The sequence below is a fragment of the Silurus meridionalis genome, chromosome 15 (genome assembly GCF_014805685.1).
Source record: "Silurus meridionalis isolate SWU-2019-XX chromosome 15, ASM1480568v1, whole genome shotgun sequence".
Classification (NCBI taxonomy): Eukaryota; Metazoa; Chordata; class Actinopteri; order Siluriformes; family Siluridae; genus Silurus; species Silurus meridionalis.
Window position 1 is genome coordinate 19,292,653 of NC_060898.1, and position 17,952 is coordinate 19,310,604.

At 37.2% G+C, this 17,952-nt stretch overlaps 1 protein-coding gene across 4 annotated transcripts in view; it reads left to right on the forward strand.

Moving 5' to 3' along the window:
- The window catches only part of slc8a4a (solute carrier family 8 member 4a), an 89,101-nt gene extending 77,394 nt beyond the window's left edge, over positions 1-11,707 (forward strand). For all 4 annotated transcript variants that reach the window (XM_046868195.1, XM_046868197.1, XM_046868199.1 and 1 more), the window contains 4 exons: positions 2,618-2,742; positions 4,769-4,868; positions 5,591-5,863; positions 9,589-11,707. In XM_046868195.1, the coding sequence (XP_046724151.1) occupies positions 2,618-2,742; positions 4,769-4,868; positions 5,591-5,863; positions 9,589-9,968 (878 nt within the window). In that variant the 3' untranslated portion in view covers positions 9,969-11,707. The remainder of the gene's footprint in view (positions 1-2,617; positions 2,743-4,768; positions 4,869-5,590; positions 5,864-9,588) is intronic.
- Positions 11,708-17,952: the final 6,245 nt, after the last annotated feature.

Below are 17,952 nucleotides of genomic sequence, written 5' to 3' on the forward strand. Positions count from 1 at the left end.
GTTTGATAGGACAGAACTGGCCACCTATAAGTGCATCAATTTAGAAAAAAAACTAGTTTGTTCTCAGCATTTCGAATGGTGTAGCCTTTCAAAGAGCCTGTGATGATGTGTGCTACAAACCACAACCATAATCATTTCCTAATGTTACTGATTTTTTTTAAAATAATTGACTGTAACTACTACAAAAACCTTTTATAAATCATATACACTGGGCATCTTATACAAATCTAGGGCTTTTTAAGGATCCCTCTAATGCTGTTGTTGAACTCAGAATCCATCTGGAAACTGAAACTGGTCAGTTCTCTGTTTTTATAACTCAGGTTTTGCATTCTGAGGTACTTTTCTTCTCACCACAGTTATAAAAAGTCATTATTATTTGACAGCTCAAACAAATCTGACTCTTCAAGTGTATGGTGAGTGTATCTAATTTATGAATCAACTGAGAACATTAATACGTGTTTATTTTTCTTTAAAAAAAAAGCTGTAATTTAGTAATACAAACTTTAAAATAAAGTATATATGTTTACACAGTCTTTTCTGTAGAGACATGAAATATGAGAATTTATGGATTGATGAATATTTAGTGCAGGAAAGTCACTGAATAAGAGTCCCAACAATAAGCGTAATCACTGGTCTCAGAACACATGGCCTTGTTGGATCATTATCTCCAGGCCATTGCTCCATATTAATTATATTGCTCTAATTGAATGCTCTTTGCCACTGAATTCACCAAGCTGTTGTAGGATCCTATTAACAAGGTTTTCTGATGTCATATTAGAATTAATTTGAAAACCTAGATTTATTTCTCTGTTATTACTTGCTATAGCATGTGCAGAGAAATTGGGTTTAAACCTATTTGTTGAAAATCATTTAATTGCCGGGGGGATTTATGGGAATTTTATGGGAATTTTTACAAAGTGATAATTACAGCAGCTATATGCGAACATTTGAGTTATGGAAGATGGGGTGGTAGTGGTAGGGTGGTAATAGGTGGGGTAAAAAGAACAAGCATGCCAAAGTTATTAACGTTAACAAAAGCTTTAGTTTAGTTTATCACGAAAACTTAAACTATCAATAAAAAAAACATAAAATAAAAAAAAGGTAGAAAATGTGAGTTTCCAAAAAAAGAATTTTAAAATACAACTGTCCACTGCAATACATTTACATTAATGGCATTTGACAGACACCCTTAGTGACATGTTGATCTCATTCATACAATTGAGCAGCTATGGAGTTAAGAGCTCATGAGTGGCAGGGATTTGTACTCATGACCTTCTGAGCCAAAAACTAAAATACAACCTCAATTCCAAATAAGTTGGGACAATGTGCAAAATATAAATAAAAACAGAATGCAATGATCATAAATACATTTATTATTCACAATAAAAACAAACAAAAAAAAAAAAAACAAGCCAGATAGTCCTTATCCTCTTTAGTCTGGAAGACGTGGTGTCCATGGTTTCCAAAAAGAAATTCAAATTTCGATTGTTCTGACCACAGAACAGTTTTTTACATTGTGTCAGTACATTTTAAAAGAGCTTTGGCCCAGAGAGGGTGGTGACATTTCTGGATCATGATCACGCATTCATTCTATTTTGCATAATAAAGATTTAACCTGCATTTGTGGATGACATAGCAAACGTGTAAAAAAAACACACAGCATGTGGTATCAGTGATTCACCTCTAAATGTTTCTCTTGTAATAACAGTAGCATGGAGGTTGGGAAAATTATGTGCATGGATGTTTGCCGATAGCCAATAGTTCCAACAATCTATTGGTATCTCTATTATTAACTAAGGGAAATTTTTTTGAAAGCCATCATTTATTATCAAATACAGATTTGATAAGAGTAAAGCATACATTTAAAATTACATTTTCAAAATATGTCTCTGCAATTGTTAAGAGAGCCATATTGTTGGGGCCAAAGTTTGGGGTCCCCTGCTCTAAAATATCAATAGAATCAATAACTTTTAATAATGTTGCTATAAATAATATGTAGCTACCATTACTAACAATGTTTCCTGATGTGTTGAGCATCAGTGAACCTTATTAAATCTTTATTATGAAATCATTAGTTAAGGAGCTTTTGGATTTTATCATGAATTTTTTACCAGAAAAATCCATTCGAGTCAAGACCACAGTACAAATATAAAGTGTTTTGGCAATGCAGATATTATGTAACAGTCTTAGGTCCTGGGCTCCACATAGTGTTTATGGCTTTTCCAATAAAATTCATAATAATGTGACTTGGCAGATCACTGGCTTCTTTGCTCAGTGAACATAAATTAGAATAAATAGGGTTTTTTGGAACACAGTCCTAGAAGCTATCCGGGTCTTATCTGAGCAATAACTACTGCAGACATGTTTAGGTTATATATTTATATATTTATAAAAAGATTATTAAAAAGTGTAGACAATGGCAAGGTGTATAATAAGAATGGTGCTTGATTACCATAATCTTCACTCTAATACGTTTTGTGCTTTGACAAGGAATTTATTTTAAATAAATATACAATGAGACAATCCTTCAAGCCTCGCCTAAAAGCTTAGTGTCAGTCCCTTTAAACTAAAATGCACATTGTTTTTAGATCTACAGTACTTGTGCTTTTGCCAACAGGAGATTCCAATGATAACAAGCCAGTAGTAGGGATCGAGGAGGAAGAGGTGGCTAAGATGGGTTGCCCGAGTCTGGGAGAGCACACCAAGCTGGAAGTGGTGATTGAGGAGTCCTATGAATTCAAGGTAACCACTAAAAATGCTAAATTGTCTATAGGATAATATCAGTATGCAAAACCATAGATTTCACCCTTTATGTTAATTGTCTTCTATTCATTGTTAAGGCTACAACTAAATCTACCCCTCGATAAGAAAAATCAACACATTACTTTATATAACTAACATGTGACTTTCAAGAGATTTATCTTGTACTGACTTTTTCAGGCATTTTATCATCATGTTCCATTTTTACATTGGTAAACATGACCCAGAAAGCAGAATTTCTGTCTGCTGAAAGTACAGTGGAACCCGCTTATCTCGACCTCGGTTATCTCGACAACCCTATTAAGTCGACGTTTTTGAAGTGGAACCGCCAAATTCTCGCTTTGTCTTAGCATTTTTTATCGGTTATGTCGATTCTTTTGTGTCGCCGAACCCTGATATCTCGAGCACAAGGGGGGAAAAATTTGCCATTTAACGTCGGTTATCTCGGTGCAGCCGCAGAAGAACTCGCGGAAGTGGCGGAAAAATCAAGTCTTACAGCTGCTACAGGTGTTGTATTGTATACTGGTGAATCTCTGCTGTTAGTTAGTGCACATATGCCTTTTGTTGTTAAATGTTATGCGATGAACGTGAGGCGAAAGCCGCGCTTGGTGGCGCGGAACGTGTGATGACCATTCAAAAGCATAAAATGAACACCGGCAGGATCGGGGAATCATGTGCGCTTTGGGAAGAAAAGAGCAGCCGCTGAGAGAGTGCCGTGTGAAGGCACGTACCGGGATACGCATGAGCGATAACAACGACCGCCGTGAACCAACATATACCAACAATAACGGACAGTGAGAGTGTGGAAGTTTAAATAGGAGCTGGTGATGATGATAAACGAGCACCATATGTGCGCGATTGAAGTCGGGAGCTTCAGAGAAAGCGGCCGAGAAAGCACCTGACACGCTGAAGGGGGCCGAAGGGGGCGTGGCAGGTGGATTCCTGACAGATAAACATGTACTGTATGTATTTTTATAGCATGCCTTCATCAAACAAATCCCGGCAACGCTGTTGTGTAAAAAAAACCTTCAAAAACACGTGCATGCACATTCTCATTTATTAACGCACATCATGTACATAAAGAAATTTCAAGCACGTTAATATACTGCCGCCATTTTGATTTTCGTTTATCTCGATCATCGGTTCTCTCGATGCTTTTTGGCGACCCCCTAGGACATCGACATAACCGGGTTCCACTGTAGTAACAGTTGAATTTAGCTTTTTATTTATCTTTACCCAAATACCTCAATGCAGCAGTACTTTAGTCCTTTAGTGTGTCCAGATTAGCTTCCAGAACTTCAACAATCACGCTAACATCATGCAACTGAGCCAAGATTCTGCTGAGGAAATGCTCTGTATAGATATATTTCACTTCCTCACTCTAAGATCAGTGTTTGCATTATCTTTTTAGGGGCGCAAGCACAGAAGGTGCAAAGGCTATAAATGCCTATATTGCTATAAATTATTATTCAACCGTATCTTTTTCTTCTGGCTCGGATGTCCATGGCAGTCCATAGAACCGTGTGGTAAAAAAACATTCTGGACAAATTTGGGCCACGTGTTGCCAATGCTCAATACCACCATTGGGTTATAAATTGGGGTTCATCTGAAAGTATGTTTATGATGTTTACTTCAAACCATGTGAAAAATATTAAAGTTTCCAGTGTCTCTGGATTTCCTGGGTCACACCAGATTTGTTTTTGTTTGGTTTTTTTGTCCAAACCTTTTTTTTTCTTGATGCTTGGATTGATTCTCATTTGTCCCCTTTGAAAAGCTCATGGGATTTAGGAGAGATGTAAGATAAGGATACAGATTACTCCACAAGATTACACAATGACAACAGCAGATCAGTGGCAGCAGACCATATGAATAGAATGAGTTTTTTCTGACGTCCTGCAACACTGTCGCAATATGAGTTTGACCATGGTTTCTCTGGGCGTAGAGTAACTAAAAGGTTTATTTCGTCTTTTACACTGTGTGTGTGTGTGTGTATATGTGTGTGTTTCAGAACACAGTGGATAAGCTGATAAAGAAGACTAACCTTGCGTTGGTAGTGGGCAGCAGTAGCTGGCGAGAACAGTTTGTCAGTGCTGTCACTGTCAGTGCAGGTAAGTGTCGCTCACACACACACACACACACACACACACACACACACACACACACACATTTTACTACCCTAGCTAAAGGAAATTTTCCTCAAGGAAAATTGTCCCTATAAGATTTAAGAGATAATCTTATCCAAGCAAGAACATTTTGTCATCACCAAAATTGAAAAACATGCGTTTTTCTACCTGTCTTAACACACACACACACACACACACACACACACACACACACACACACACCTTTCTCTCCACCTAGAATTCAATATATCAGTGTTTAATTGCTTTAGGTTTTATTTCGAAAAAACATCTGCTTCATTATTTGGTTCACATCTGCTTCATTGTTTGGTTGACATCTGCTGACACATCTAATGAGTTCGCAAACACAAACATGCACAAATCTTGGAGATTTGTGTAGGATTTGGGGAAGTTTCTCTTCTGAAGTTGAATACAGCAAAATTTTGTTTTCACAATTTTTTTTTTTTAATTTACAACCTTTTTTATAAATAATAATGGCATTACATTATGTCTAAGATTGCATAATAATAGCTGTGTAATATCATTTATTTTAATTGAGGTTTTACATCTTTATTATATAAAAATTAATTGGAAAATACAACCGTTCATGTGATGGCATTAATGCAGCATGTCTTTCCAACCCATTTATCTTATATTACTTCTCCCGCTGATGGCTATAAAAAAAACGTCTCTGCTGCTGCCCCCTCTAGGTGATGATGATGAAGAAGAAAGTGGTGAAGAGCGCTTGCCCTCTTGCTTTGATTACATCATGCACTTCCTGACCGTCTTCTGGAAGGTTCTTTTCGCCTTCGTTCCACCCACAGAGTACTGGAACGGCTGGGCATGCTTCTTTGTGTCCATCCTGCTTATTGGTGTGTTGACCGCTGTCACCGGAGACCTGGCGTCCCACTTCGGCTGCACTATTGGCCTGAAGGACTCGGTCACTGCTGTGGTGTTTGTTGCCCTCGGCACATCGGTACCTGGTGAGTGTGTGTCACTGTGTACATTCTTTTGTGGGACTGAAAAAAATATTTTTTCTTTTCTCTGTTACTTCCTCAGTCTCTGTCCCCACATCTTCAGAGGACCATGTTAGTTATTGTAATGTTTTTTTAGAGCACAACTAATCATTGATGCAGTGAAATGAAATCAACCAGCTGCTTTGTTTTGCTTACATTATTCAACAATTATCCATTATAATAATGGTATTAGCCCCAACATCCTTTTGCTGCATCCCTGTCAGTTTCTGACAGGAATCTGGTAAGCGAAATACTGAAAACTCAATAAAAAAAGCTAAATCTAGTAGTGCTTATCCTAGATGAAAAATTGTACCAAACTTAAACTTCCTTACAAAGAGGGTGAAAATGGATGTGGATTGACAAACACTGCTTATGGACAGGTGAAAAGTCTGCCTAATGAAAAGTGCTGGACGAAGTACACAAGCCATGTACTTGAGTAAAAATAGAGATAAAGTAGGTAAATATGACTCTTTCACTTGATTAAAAGAACAAAAGTATTTGCCTTCAGATTGTTCTTACGTATCCAAAGTACTTTGATATATTTGATATTATATTGATATTTTATATATTTTGATATAAACTGTTACATTCTGTAAAGCTGCTGTGAGACAATGTCTGTTGTGAAAAGCGTTACAGAAATAAACTTGACTTGATATATTCTGACTATAATGTTCCTATTATAATTTTGTCACAAGACTGTTGCTTAATCAACTCTTAATCTAATTTTAAAATCTATTAATAGAATAATATCAATGAGTCAAACACTGATTGAAATCTTTTAAAATGATTACAATCCCAAAACCTTGTTTTCAACTACTTGCAACATGCAAACATGCAAATAAGGCCATGGGTGTTGTGTCGAGTTACAGTGAGTAACTGATTAGTGGTTACTGATTAGCGCTCGACCCTGATTAGTGGTTTGCTGCGTGTTTGAGCAATCAAGTTTTTATCCTCATAAAAAAAAGGAATAACTACATTTCACATAATGTAGTTGAGTAAAATGTAAGATATGTGTCTTTGAGATGTAGTGACGTTAAAGTAAAAGTGTGTCCAAATGAAAATACTTAAGTACAGATACATAAAAAGGCTACTTAAGTACAGTAATGAATTACATTTAATTTTGTTAGTCACCACAGTTTTCATTAGTTTGACCCACTTTAATAGAAATGTGTGTGATGCTAGGCTCATTGCAGATTAGAAATGAAGGTCATGTGTTTATAGTTTTCTGAACATTATGACTGTGCCTCAGTTCACTGTATAAACAAGTCAGCATTCTGTCATTCATACACTATGTGGACAAATGTATTGTAACACCTGACTTGTATGCTGTATGTAGTTCTTCCCCAAAATGTTACCATAAAAAATTTCTCATTACCTGATCTAGAGAACAAAAACCTGTTCTGACTTGAGAATGTGCATTTGCACAAAGCAAACCCCATGATGATATGAATCGAATTGAGTTGAAGATCTTAAGTGGCCTGCTAAAGAGCTCACACTTCAAATCTATTAAACACATTTTAGAATGAATACGTTTTGCTGACTGCACCCCAGGCCTCCTCACTTCACCTACATCGTTACCTGACTTTACGAACACCCTTGAACCTGAATTAATCTTGGCAAATCTCCAAAAGTACACGAAAAAATCTAGTGGAACATCTTCCCAGAAGAGTGGAGTTTATTATAACAACAAATGGGACCTATATGTGAAATGGAATGGTCAGGTGTCCACAATATTTTGTCTGTGTAGTGTATGTTGACATCAATGAGAGAATTTCTATTCGAAAGCAGGAGAAAAAATAAACAGGTTCAAGGAGGAAAATGTCAACATTAGCTTGATCCTTCAGAAAAACCTGTATGGGGGATTTTATGTATAAATGTGTGATGACAACTTACAACTGACCTTTCCTGTCATGTGTGGTTCTTCTCCAAACTGTTACAATAAAGCTGGAGGAACACAGTTGTACAGGACGTCCTAAGGTGCGCTATAATAAACTTTTGCGTTCACTTGAACTTGGAAACCTGAACTTGTTCCAGCATGGCAATGCCCCTGTGCACAAAGTGATCTCCATGATGATCTGGTTTACATGGTTTAAAGAGGAAGATCTTGAATGGCCTGCAACAAAGCTTTTAGGGTGAATTGGAAAACTGACTACACCCCAGGCTCACCTACAACAATACCTGCCTTTCGTAATACTCTTGTGTCTGATAAACACAAAATTTCCACAAACACAATCCAAAATGTTGTGGAACATCTTCCCAGAAGAGTGGAGGGAATTATAATAGCAAATTAGGACTAAATGAACAAGAATTTCAGTCCAGTGCCATCTACTTAATATTAATGATGATGGCTTTCCAAAATACAAGTACTGGTTCTGGTATCCGTAATGATACGGACAACACTTGTGTTGAAAGCCCTTGGTATCAATTTGAAACATAAATAAGTGGTATTGCTCATTTCTAGTATTTAGATATAAGCTGCTTTGTTCTGTTTTTACATTGTAAAAAAAAAATATATTATTTGAGTCTGTTAGCGATTAGATTTCCTGTCAGCTGCCACGTTTTGCCAGCTAGCGAGCTATATATGACGGCTTCGCAACAATCTTTATCACCTTTTTTTGGTTTTTGTCAGTTGCTCTTTCCTAGAGCCACATCATGGATCTGTGTTTGTTTCAAATGGCATGGAGACACAAGTTTTAAGTGCTGTCAGCAAACTTCAACTAACCATAGACAACGAAGAAGTTTAAAAGTGCCTCTCAAACTATCTGGCATTCTTCCATGATGTCTTCAGGTTTTTTTTTTTTTTGCTCTGAGATTGGATGAAATCAAATGCTTGGATGTATTATTCATGGATTTCTCCAGAGTCCATGATATTCTCATCTCTTTTCAAAGTGTTTTGACTTCAGTTTTTTTTGTCAGTGGGATTTTTCTTATCACCAGTCAATACAGTGACATGCACACTGGAAGCAATGCTTGTCCATACTGCATACTGAGAGAGATTTCATTTTAATAGCAAAAAGAGTTTTATAGAAAGAGTTAGATCTAATGAATAACATTAACATTTCAGCGGACTCTTGGCAGTCAGACTTTATTGACAAATACATCATTGTGTGAAATTATTTTAATGCTCTGTAACACTGCAGGCATGATGCCAGTGTTGCAAATATGATCTGAAGGATGTTGATATTCATCTGTCAAAATGTCCACCTGGAATACTTTAGGATTTCTTTAGTCTTTATTGTCTTTGTATATTGCAGATGAACTGATTCTAATTTGTAATTGGTTTAAACAGGATATAGGTCACAACAAGGTCAAATATCTTAGATTCTTCTTTAATAACTTTTTCCTGTACAAAGTATATTTATTATTATGTTAAAAATATTATTTCCAGCCTACAAATTTGTAATCTTATTGGCATGGGAAGGGCATCACAATTGATGATGTCAAATTGTATTGGTTTACATTTATTTTTTATTATTTATGTATAAATTGCTTCATTTAAATATAGAAATTCAAATCGCATGTACATAATTTAAATAACATTTTAATATCAAAATTTTTAAAAAGGATCAATTATAAAGAGTTAAGTTAATCAAGTTTTCTGAAACAGATTCGATGGTCAGCTGACCACACCAGTCATGCTCATGCTATTTGGGAAACCATTTCACAAACAAAATTTTCTTTGTGCTTCTCAGACACCTTTGCCAGCAAAGTGGCTGCCATCCAGGACCAGTACGCCGACGCGTCCATCGGCAATGTGACGGGCAGCAATGCCGTGAACGTCTTCCTGGGCATTGGCGTGGCGTGGACCATTGCCGCTGTCTATTGGCAAAGCAAAGGCCAGCAGTTCAATGTGCCACCCGGCTCGCTGGCCTTCTCTGTGACGCTCTTCACCATACTGGCACTGCTCTGCGTGCTCACACTGCTTTACCGCCGTCGGGCCTCCGTCTCTGGAGGAGAACTCGGGGGGCCGCGGACCGCCAAGCTCCTCACCGTTCTGTTCTTCGTCACCCTGTGGCTCATCTACATTTTACTGGCATCGCTGGAGACCTACTGTCAGGTGCCTGGCTTCTAAAAGTCACAGAGATGAAAATGGGAGGAAAAAAGCGATAGAGAAGAAGAAAAAAAAAGAGAGAGAGAGACCAAGAAAGAGATTTCCTTCCTGTGCAACCACATAATTATTCTCCCTACTGTTGTGACATACTGTATCTATAAAGTGTTCAAATTGATGTTTACATTTGTTATTGCACATAATTAGTGTTGTTGGAATGGGACCAGTTCCTTCTTGCTCCCACTGAGGTGGATTCTCGGTGCTTGTGCAGGGTCTTGAGATTTTTTATGATAGCTGGAGGGAACTCAGAGACATCACGCGCTTCACGGTTTACTACTTACGGTGTTCCAGCACCTTCTACTCTTCACTACATAGGATTCGAAGCAATCTCATGTCCAGCTTATCCGATATTGGGTCTGTCTTGATTTTAATTTTACTCTTTATGCCATTTATTTTACACCTTCCACCACATCCTGCTTCCGGGCTACAGACTCGGGGGTGGAGAAGTGCTTAATCGCTTCCGAGTCTATTTAGAACACAACATTTCAGACTTCCAGCCTCCTCTTTGGCCTGCCCTGCAGATTCTCACAGACCCACATGCACAAACCAGCATCTTCTGCTTCCAACCCTTCCACCTACTCTCTATTTATACTGTTTTAAGTGCCCGTCTTGTGCAAGTGTTGGGAATTTTATATTATTATTATTATTATTATTATTATTATTATTATTATTATTATTTATTTATTTCTAAAATGAAACTAAACCTATGGAATGTGTTTGCCAGTTTTGCTGAAAAGAAGGGGTCACCAAAAAGACCCAGCACAAGAGAGCAAAATATGCTGTATTATGTAGAGATATAACTATCATAGATGTATATTCACAATAACTGCTATTTATTATCCTTGCCTGTATATTATGTGTTCAGGTGTGTGTGTGTGTGTGTGTGTGTGTGTGGGTGTGTGGGTGGGTGTGTGAGAGAAAGAAAGTGAAAGAGATGATATTTTAGATAAGCAATGTGGTACTCAGAGAAAAAACAATGCAAAGTGGCACCAGTGTGTTTAGTACCAGCATGCCAAGCATGCACATGACAGTGGAGCTGTTTTTCTGCAAGAATTCATACCTAAAACATTCTTAGATCGTAATTTTATGAACCGTAACCCAGTTTTGCCAGACTTCATATAACAACCATTAAGACTGGCAGTTTAATGTGAATGGGCAGGGCTAAGTGGACAGATAAGGGACAGGAATAAAACTAAAATGTTTTAGGGTTTGTCAAAATTCTATACATAATCTGTCATCTTTTGGGTTGACCAAGATTCCGAAATAATTTTGTAGTTATTTCAACATTCACTCGATTATGTCACTATTCACACACGATCGCATGGAATGTGCCATTGCAAACATGAACAAAAACTAATTCGATTTGGAATTTTAAACAAACACAGTTCTGATATAGTGTTCACCTACATTAGATGGACAAATGTTTGTAGAGACCTGACCGTCAGATTGGTATGTGCCTTTTGAACACAATATTCCAGACTTAGTCCCTATTTGCTGTTATAAAAAGCTCCACTATTCTGGGAAGATGTTCTACTAGATTTTAGTGTGTTTGTAGCGCTTTCTGCACATCCAGCTACAAATAAATTCAGTTACTGTTGTAGGTGAGGTGAGGAGGCCTGAGGTGCAGTCAACATTCAAGTTTATCCCAAAGGTGTTCAGAGGTCAGAGCTCTGTAGCAGGTTACTCAAGATCTTCCACACACATCCAATCAATTTAAAGTAAATCTTCATAGATCTTCGAAAGCATTGTCATGTTGGAACAGGTTTTGGTCTTCTAGCTTAAGTAAAGGGAAAATTGAATGCTACCAAAATACGTCTTATATAATTGTGTGCCTCCAACTTGGTGGTAACAGTTTGGAGAAGAAGCACTCATGGATAGAAGTTAGGTGTCCCAATACTTTTGTCAATTTAGTGGACGATTAAATTACACAGCAAACTCCTTAGCCAAAGTCTCTTTAACTTCCTATGACCTCCCACCACCCCCCAACCCCCAATAAAATGACTGAGAAATGTTAAAGTGCAAAAGCTAAGTCTATTTCAAGAAAGAAGACCCTACTCTGCTCTGGTCTATCTGTTTAAAGCAAATAGCTTCCTTGTTGGTTGCTACTTGTATTAAATAAATTAAGCATCATTATGAATTTGGAATATGGTTGCTGGATTCTTTGAATCTTCGCAGCATGGAGTGGGAATCTTCACCCCATTAATCCAGCCCTGTTTGTGATTAACAAAGCTCTGGTTCTTCCAGATTGCATCACCGCCTTTTCGTTTTGATGTATGCGCCTGCTTAATGTATTTTGGATTGGATTTCGAATCGTTGAGTTTTTTTTCGATGCTCTAATCAGTGTCTTCCATCTGTTTCTTAAGTAATGAGACTTGGTATGGTTCCAGTACCCTAGGAGCCTTCTTCTTTGCCTCAGGTGCAGTCTCTGTTGTTGTTTTTTCTTCTTTCTCACCCCAGGATGAGTAGTTCCTGTGACTCATCTCGGCTCAATGATGAGTTTTCAGAATTACAATCTTATGATGTAATTGCTAATTGCATACTAATGTAATTGAGGATTATTTTTAGCACTGCATAACGCTCATTGCTTAAGCTGGGATGTTTTGCTAATTTTGGCTAGTCACTAGACTAGTTTTTTATGTTTTCATGCACCGGGCGGGTTTTTTTTCATCTACTTCAGGCTGATTAAAAGGGTTGAAAGAAACCAAGTGTTAAACCTTTAGCTTCATCATCTCAGAGATGCAAGACAGACTGAACTAGAGTGAGGATGAAAGCAAGAGAGAGAAAGAGAGAGAGAGAGAGAGAGAGAGAGAGAGAGAGAGAGAGAAAATTCTAGAAAGTGCTCATCTTTCCAATTTTTTAAAACCCAGATCATCTGTGCAAGCTCCAAAACCAAGAATGCTTAAACTTTGTTTGACATTTTTAGCACAACATGCATTTGTATTTCCTGACTTTTTACATGATACCGAGCAAAAATACTAAAAAAATGGAAACGCATCAGGAATTAAAATGTTTTAATGCTTCTTGTTGCTGGGCAACATTTCACAGCATCATTAGGCACGATTACATGAAGCACTCTAAATCAAAATGCGCCATATAAACACCTCAATCGGAATAAAAATGCCCAAACTGAATTAAATTTTGTAATCACTGGGATAAACCTTTCTCTAAAACCAACAAAATAAAAATTCTGCCATGTAAACACTTTAAACTGATTTCTTGTAGAAGATGTACAGCACACAAACTTTATACTCTGCTCTTGTGAAAACCGAATTGATTTGCCACAACACGCACAACTTCTGAGTTTGTATAAAACATCGACGACATGCATAATTAGGGAATTGGATTTCTGACGGTCTCTTCTTCTCGGGCTATAAATCCTTCTAGCAGTCCACACAAACATGTGAATGACCGCCATTTAATGCGAAAGAATAGTTTCGATTCCAGGTCACTAAATTGCATCAATACATCTCGCTCCCACCAGTCCATCCTACGGACTATCTACACACTTCTGCTTTTCAGAGGATAGAGGGGTGGTATTGAGATGCTCCTTAGAGATGCACACACACCAAAAGCTCAGCTTCCTGTGTCCGTCTTTTCCTCATACCTTCCAGCAGAGCCCACAAATGCATGCTGTTGTTTTGATTAAGAGCAACTTCATTTTGACAGGAATAAAAGGTGACAAACAGGACATTAGTTAATGTGCGCATGTCACAAAGTTTTTGATTGAAAGCTCTAGCACATGTAAATACCATATTGGATTAGAGAACGTCTCATGTAAACAATTCACCCAGTCTTTCAACTGGAATTATTTTAATCGGAATGGCAAAAATCATACATGTAAACGTAGCTATTGTCTTTCAGTAATGTTGTTTGATGTCAGCGTGCTAAAGCGCTAAGCCGGATCGCTGGGTTTTATCTTTATTTTCAAGTGTCTGTGTCTTGTCACAAAGGGGTTCATTAAATGTACGTTTTTAATATTTTAAATAAATAGGAGTGAAAAAATAAGTCTAAAATGTAAAATGGAAAGCTTTTAATGGTCTTAACAACAAATGATTGGTCAGGAGATTAGCCAGGATAAAGTGTAAATTGTATTTTTCTCTGTTTGCTGGAGCAAAAGTAAAAGAACAAACAGTGATACAGGAGTCTCAGGAGTGTATTTGTTAAATTCCTGCTCATTTCCTGATCAACGATTTTGTTGTTTAGTCTAATGAAGTTTAATGTTTGCCTTTTCAGGCGTGGCCCATTTCTTTTGCCCAGGCATTTGTGTGTATTATGATTGCTTTGACATGACGTAAAGATCATACAGGCATCAAAGGAAAATAATGAATGGCACAGGGGTGAAATTTTGTGCACTGACAAGGTTCAGAAACAGAAATGATGCCTTCTTTGTGTTTTGTTTTGTTTTTTTCTGCTCCATACTTCCGCTGAAAAATAACCATAAATTGCCATTTATTGTGGTGTATACACTATATAGACAAAAATATTGGGACACTTTTCGAACCATATGTGATCAAACTCTTACCACAAAGTAGGTGGTATACAATAATTTTTATTTTAAGAACAATCTACTGAATCTACCTTTCTTTTGGAGGGGGGACCAAAACATGGTTCTTCTATTGCTTTCTTTTTGCTTACTGCAAAATTCCGGTATTGGTGCTTAATGGTACCTTAATGTTTAATTGTGTACACTGTTATGGACAAATGTTTGTGGATACCTGAGCATAAGTTTGTTTTGTGCTTTTTGAACATCCCATAACACTTTTAGTCCACATTTGCTCTTATCATAACTTCCACTCCTCTGGGAAGATGTTCCACTAGATTTTATAGTGTGCTTGTGGAGATTTGTGCTCATTTAGCCACAAGGGTGTTAGGTAAAGTCGGGTACTGATGTAGGTGAGGTGAGGAGGCCTACAATAGGGTTGAGGTCAAAGCTCTATAGCAGGCCACTCAAGATCTTCCTCTCCAACCCATGTAAAGCAGATCTTCATGAAGCTCGCTTTGTGCACAGGGACATTGTCGTGCTGGATCTGCAAGTACAGATTTATGCCACATCCAATGTCAACATTATATACACTTGTTTATAGTAACAGCATGGGCAAGAACCAAATATGGCTGGAAAAGTCATATAAACTTTTGTCAGTAAATTGAAAATGCTAAAAAAAAGGTTTCTAGAATAGAATTCATCCTTCAACACATGGAAGTGGTAGATCAATGGGTAAAACTTTGGGCTTCTGATTGTTTGCGTCCCAGCAACACCAACCTGACATCTCCAGGCCCTTGAGCATTGCCCTTACCCCCAAACATCTTAGTTGTGTAAATAAGAACATTGTAAGCCACTATGAATAAGGGTGATAAAGGATATCTCTGCTTTCATTTCTTCAAATGTAAAACAGTTGTCTCGGTCAGGCTACCTCATCAAACATTTGTTGGTGACGCAGTTCAGTAGGAGTCTATTCTTAGAGTCTATCTTTTCTTCCTTCAGGATGTGAAACGAGTTCCATCTAATTAGATATAACAGCAGGTAGATCAGTAAAAAGTAGTCTAAGCGGATATGCCGTCTCTGACCACTGGTGTATGAAGAGGGGTTGAGAACACTCGGAATAGATACACTGCATCAAGACTGGTATTACAATGATGAAAAAGAACATCGGACATATTCTGATCTTCTGTTCTGCTTCGTCTTTCAGCCTAAAGCCATCTTTTGTATTGAGCTCCCCGACTAAGCACAAAGCAATGCACATTATTTTGCGCAAAAAGCATGTTTCCAGGCCTCACATGCCACACAGGTTCACAATAGTCGTACTCATCACAGGCATACAAATCCTTCGAGTATAAGGAGGACAGGTGTTGTGCTTTCCTTGCATGCTTGTTTCATCGCCGTGCGTCGGTTCGCTAACGTGCTGTGCGTATTTCAGTCTGTCACACGTGCCGTCGTGATCCTCGAATCTAAAGCATGTCTGTATGTGCGTAAGTGCTTGTTTCGTCGACTTCGGCTTCGTTTCTTTAAGCACAAAACTGAAATATTTACAAATAAACAAGTGATAATTACGTGTTGGGGTTTTTTAGGTATTACTATTTGATAAAATTACTGCTTTAAATGACCTTTTTTCGTTTCGTTTTTTTTTTTCGGGTTTTTTAATGCCAAGTGTTCTTCATTCCAGTATATAACTCTGTTGATTAATTGGTCCTACACAGGAGACAAACATATTGATTTATAAATATAATTACAGGCATTGCTCTTATAAAACAGTATATGTCAAATTTGTGTGTGTGTGTGTGTGTGTGTGTGTGTGTGTGTGTGTGTGTGTGTGTGTGTGTGTGTGCGCGCAAGGATGGTGTGAATTTCCGTCAACTCACTGAAGTTGTCCTGTGAAGGTGAATGAAAAACGAGTCTTTTGTTTGTAGTGCACAATGACTGGTTTTCTTATTTATGGAAATAAATTGTATATTATACAGCCTTCAAATTCTCCTTATTGTCTTTGAAAGCATAACTCAATCATATCTTGTCACTAAAGACTGAAACCAAGTAACAATTATTCCATAGTTGCTTGAGATGATTAACGGTAAAGATTTAATGAGCGATGAAAATACATTCACAACATTTGAACAATATTGAACGCTATATACAATCCCTTGCTTAAAAAAGTCCGGATAAGTAACTAACATGACATCATAGCAACACCCGTTATCTTTTTATGTATGACTGCTAATTATTAATAGATTACTCCAATCAACAATTCAATTCAAACCAGGGTTGTAAAGAGTACCTGAAAATCATACTTGAATAAAAGTATATATTTCTGCAAAACTGACTCAATTACAAGTAAAAAGTCACCAATTCCAATATGACCTGAGCTAAAGATTTACCTGATTTCAACAGTATTAGAGTATTTGACTCATATTGAACATAGGTTCAAAGATGCACTAGTCTTCAACACCAAGACACATGTTAGTAATAAGCCAAAAACTGTTGATTTGTAAAGTTTTATTTCCTAAAATGAAAATCAAATTGTACAACTCAACACTGCATTAACCATCAACACAACAGCTTCTTCAACCTGCCAAAATGAAACAAAGATCAAAGTAGTAAAGCAATCGTTTCAAAAAGGGTGTCTTATGTTAACAAATACAATTACAGTATCATGTCACAAAGTAGAAGAACAATTAGTATTTAATGGACAAATAAAAGTAAAAAAGTAAATCATTTTAGATAAAGTAAAACCAATTATTCAGAGCTGACTGCAATTTGATGAACCTCTCAGTCTCAGGGAGCGGCAATAATATTATTCATCAGAACAAAAGCTGGAAGTTTTTGAAATTTATTTGAGCTCTTTTTGAACTGAAAATGCGGCCAGTTGCTTATAATTACAAGTTGCTTATATCTTTGATACTCGGAAAAACTAGAAAGTAGCCAAAAAATTATTTAAGTACCATAACGAAGTACATTTACTCAAATATTTAACACTACTAATTTAGCCCTTTTAACAATGGACATGGCCAAAGCAGCTTTAAAAATTTAAACAGATTGTGAAAAAGTTCTAGCTCTATAAATTAGTCCGTATACATGTATCCCTGATCAATTTTGCCAGTGGCGATGATGGTGAGGAAAAAACTCCCTGAGATGGTACCAGGAACAAACCTTAAAAGGAACCCATCCTCATCTGGGTGACACCGAATGTCCTTTTATTATAGTTCCATTATTGTTGAGCTTAACATCTGTTTACTGATTATCACTTGAGTGCATATTACAGACCAAATTCATCTTGAGTTTAACCCTTTACAGTAACCTCATGGATCTTTAGGCAGTTCATCTGGAACCATCCTGAGCTGCAGAAAAAGATTTTCTGTTGAAGAGAACCCAGAAGTAGGGCTTCAGAATAGATCAGGGAGCATAAAATAACATTTCCATAGAGTAAGTTTTGGTTTCACATTAAGTTTTTTTATTGGG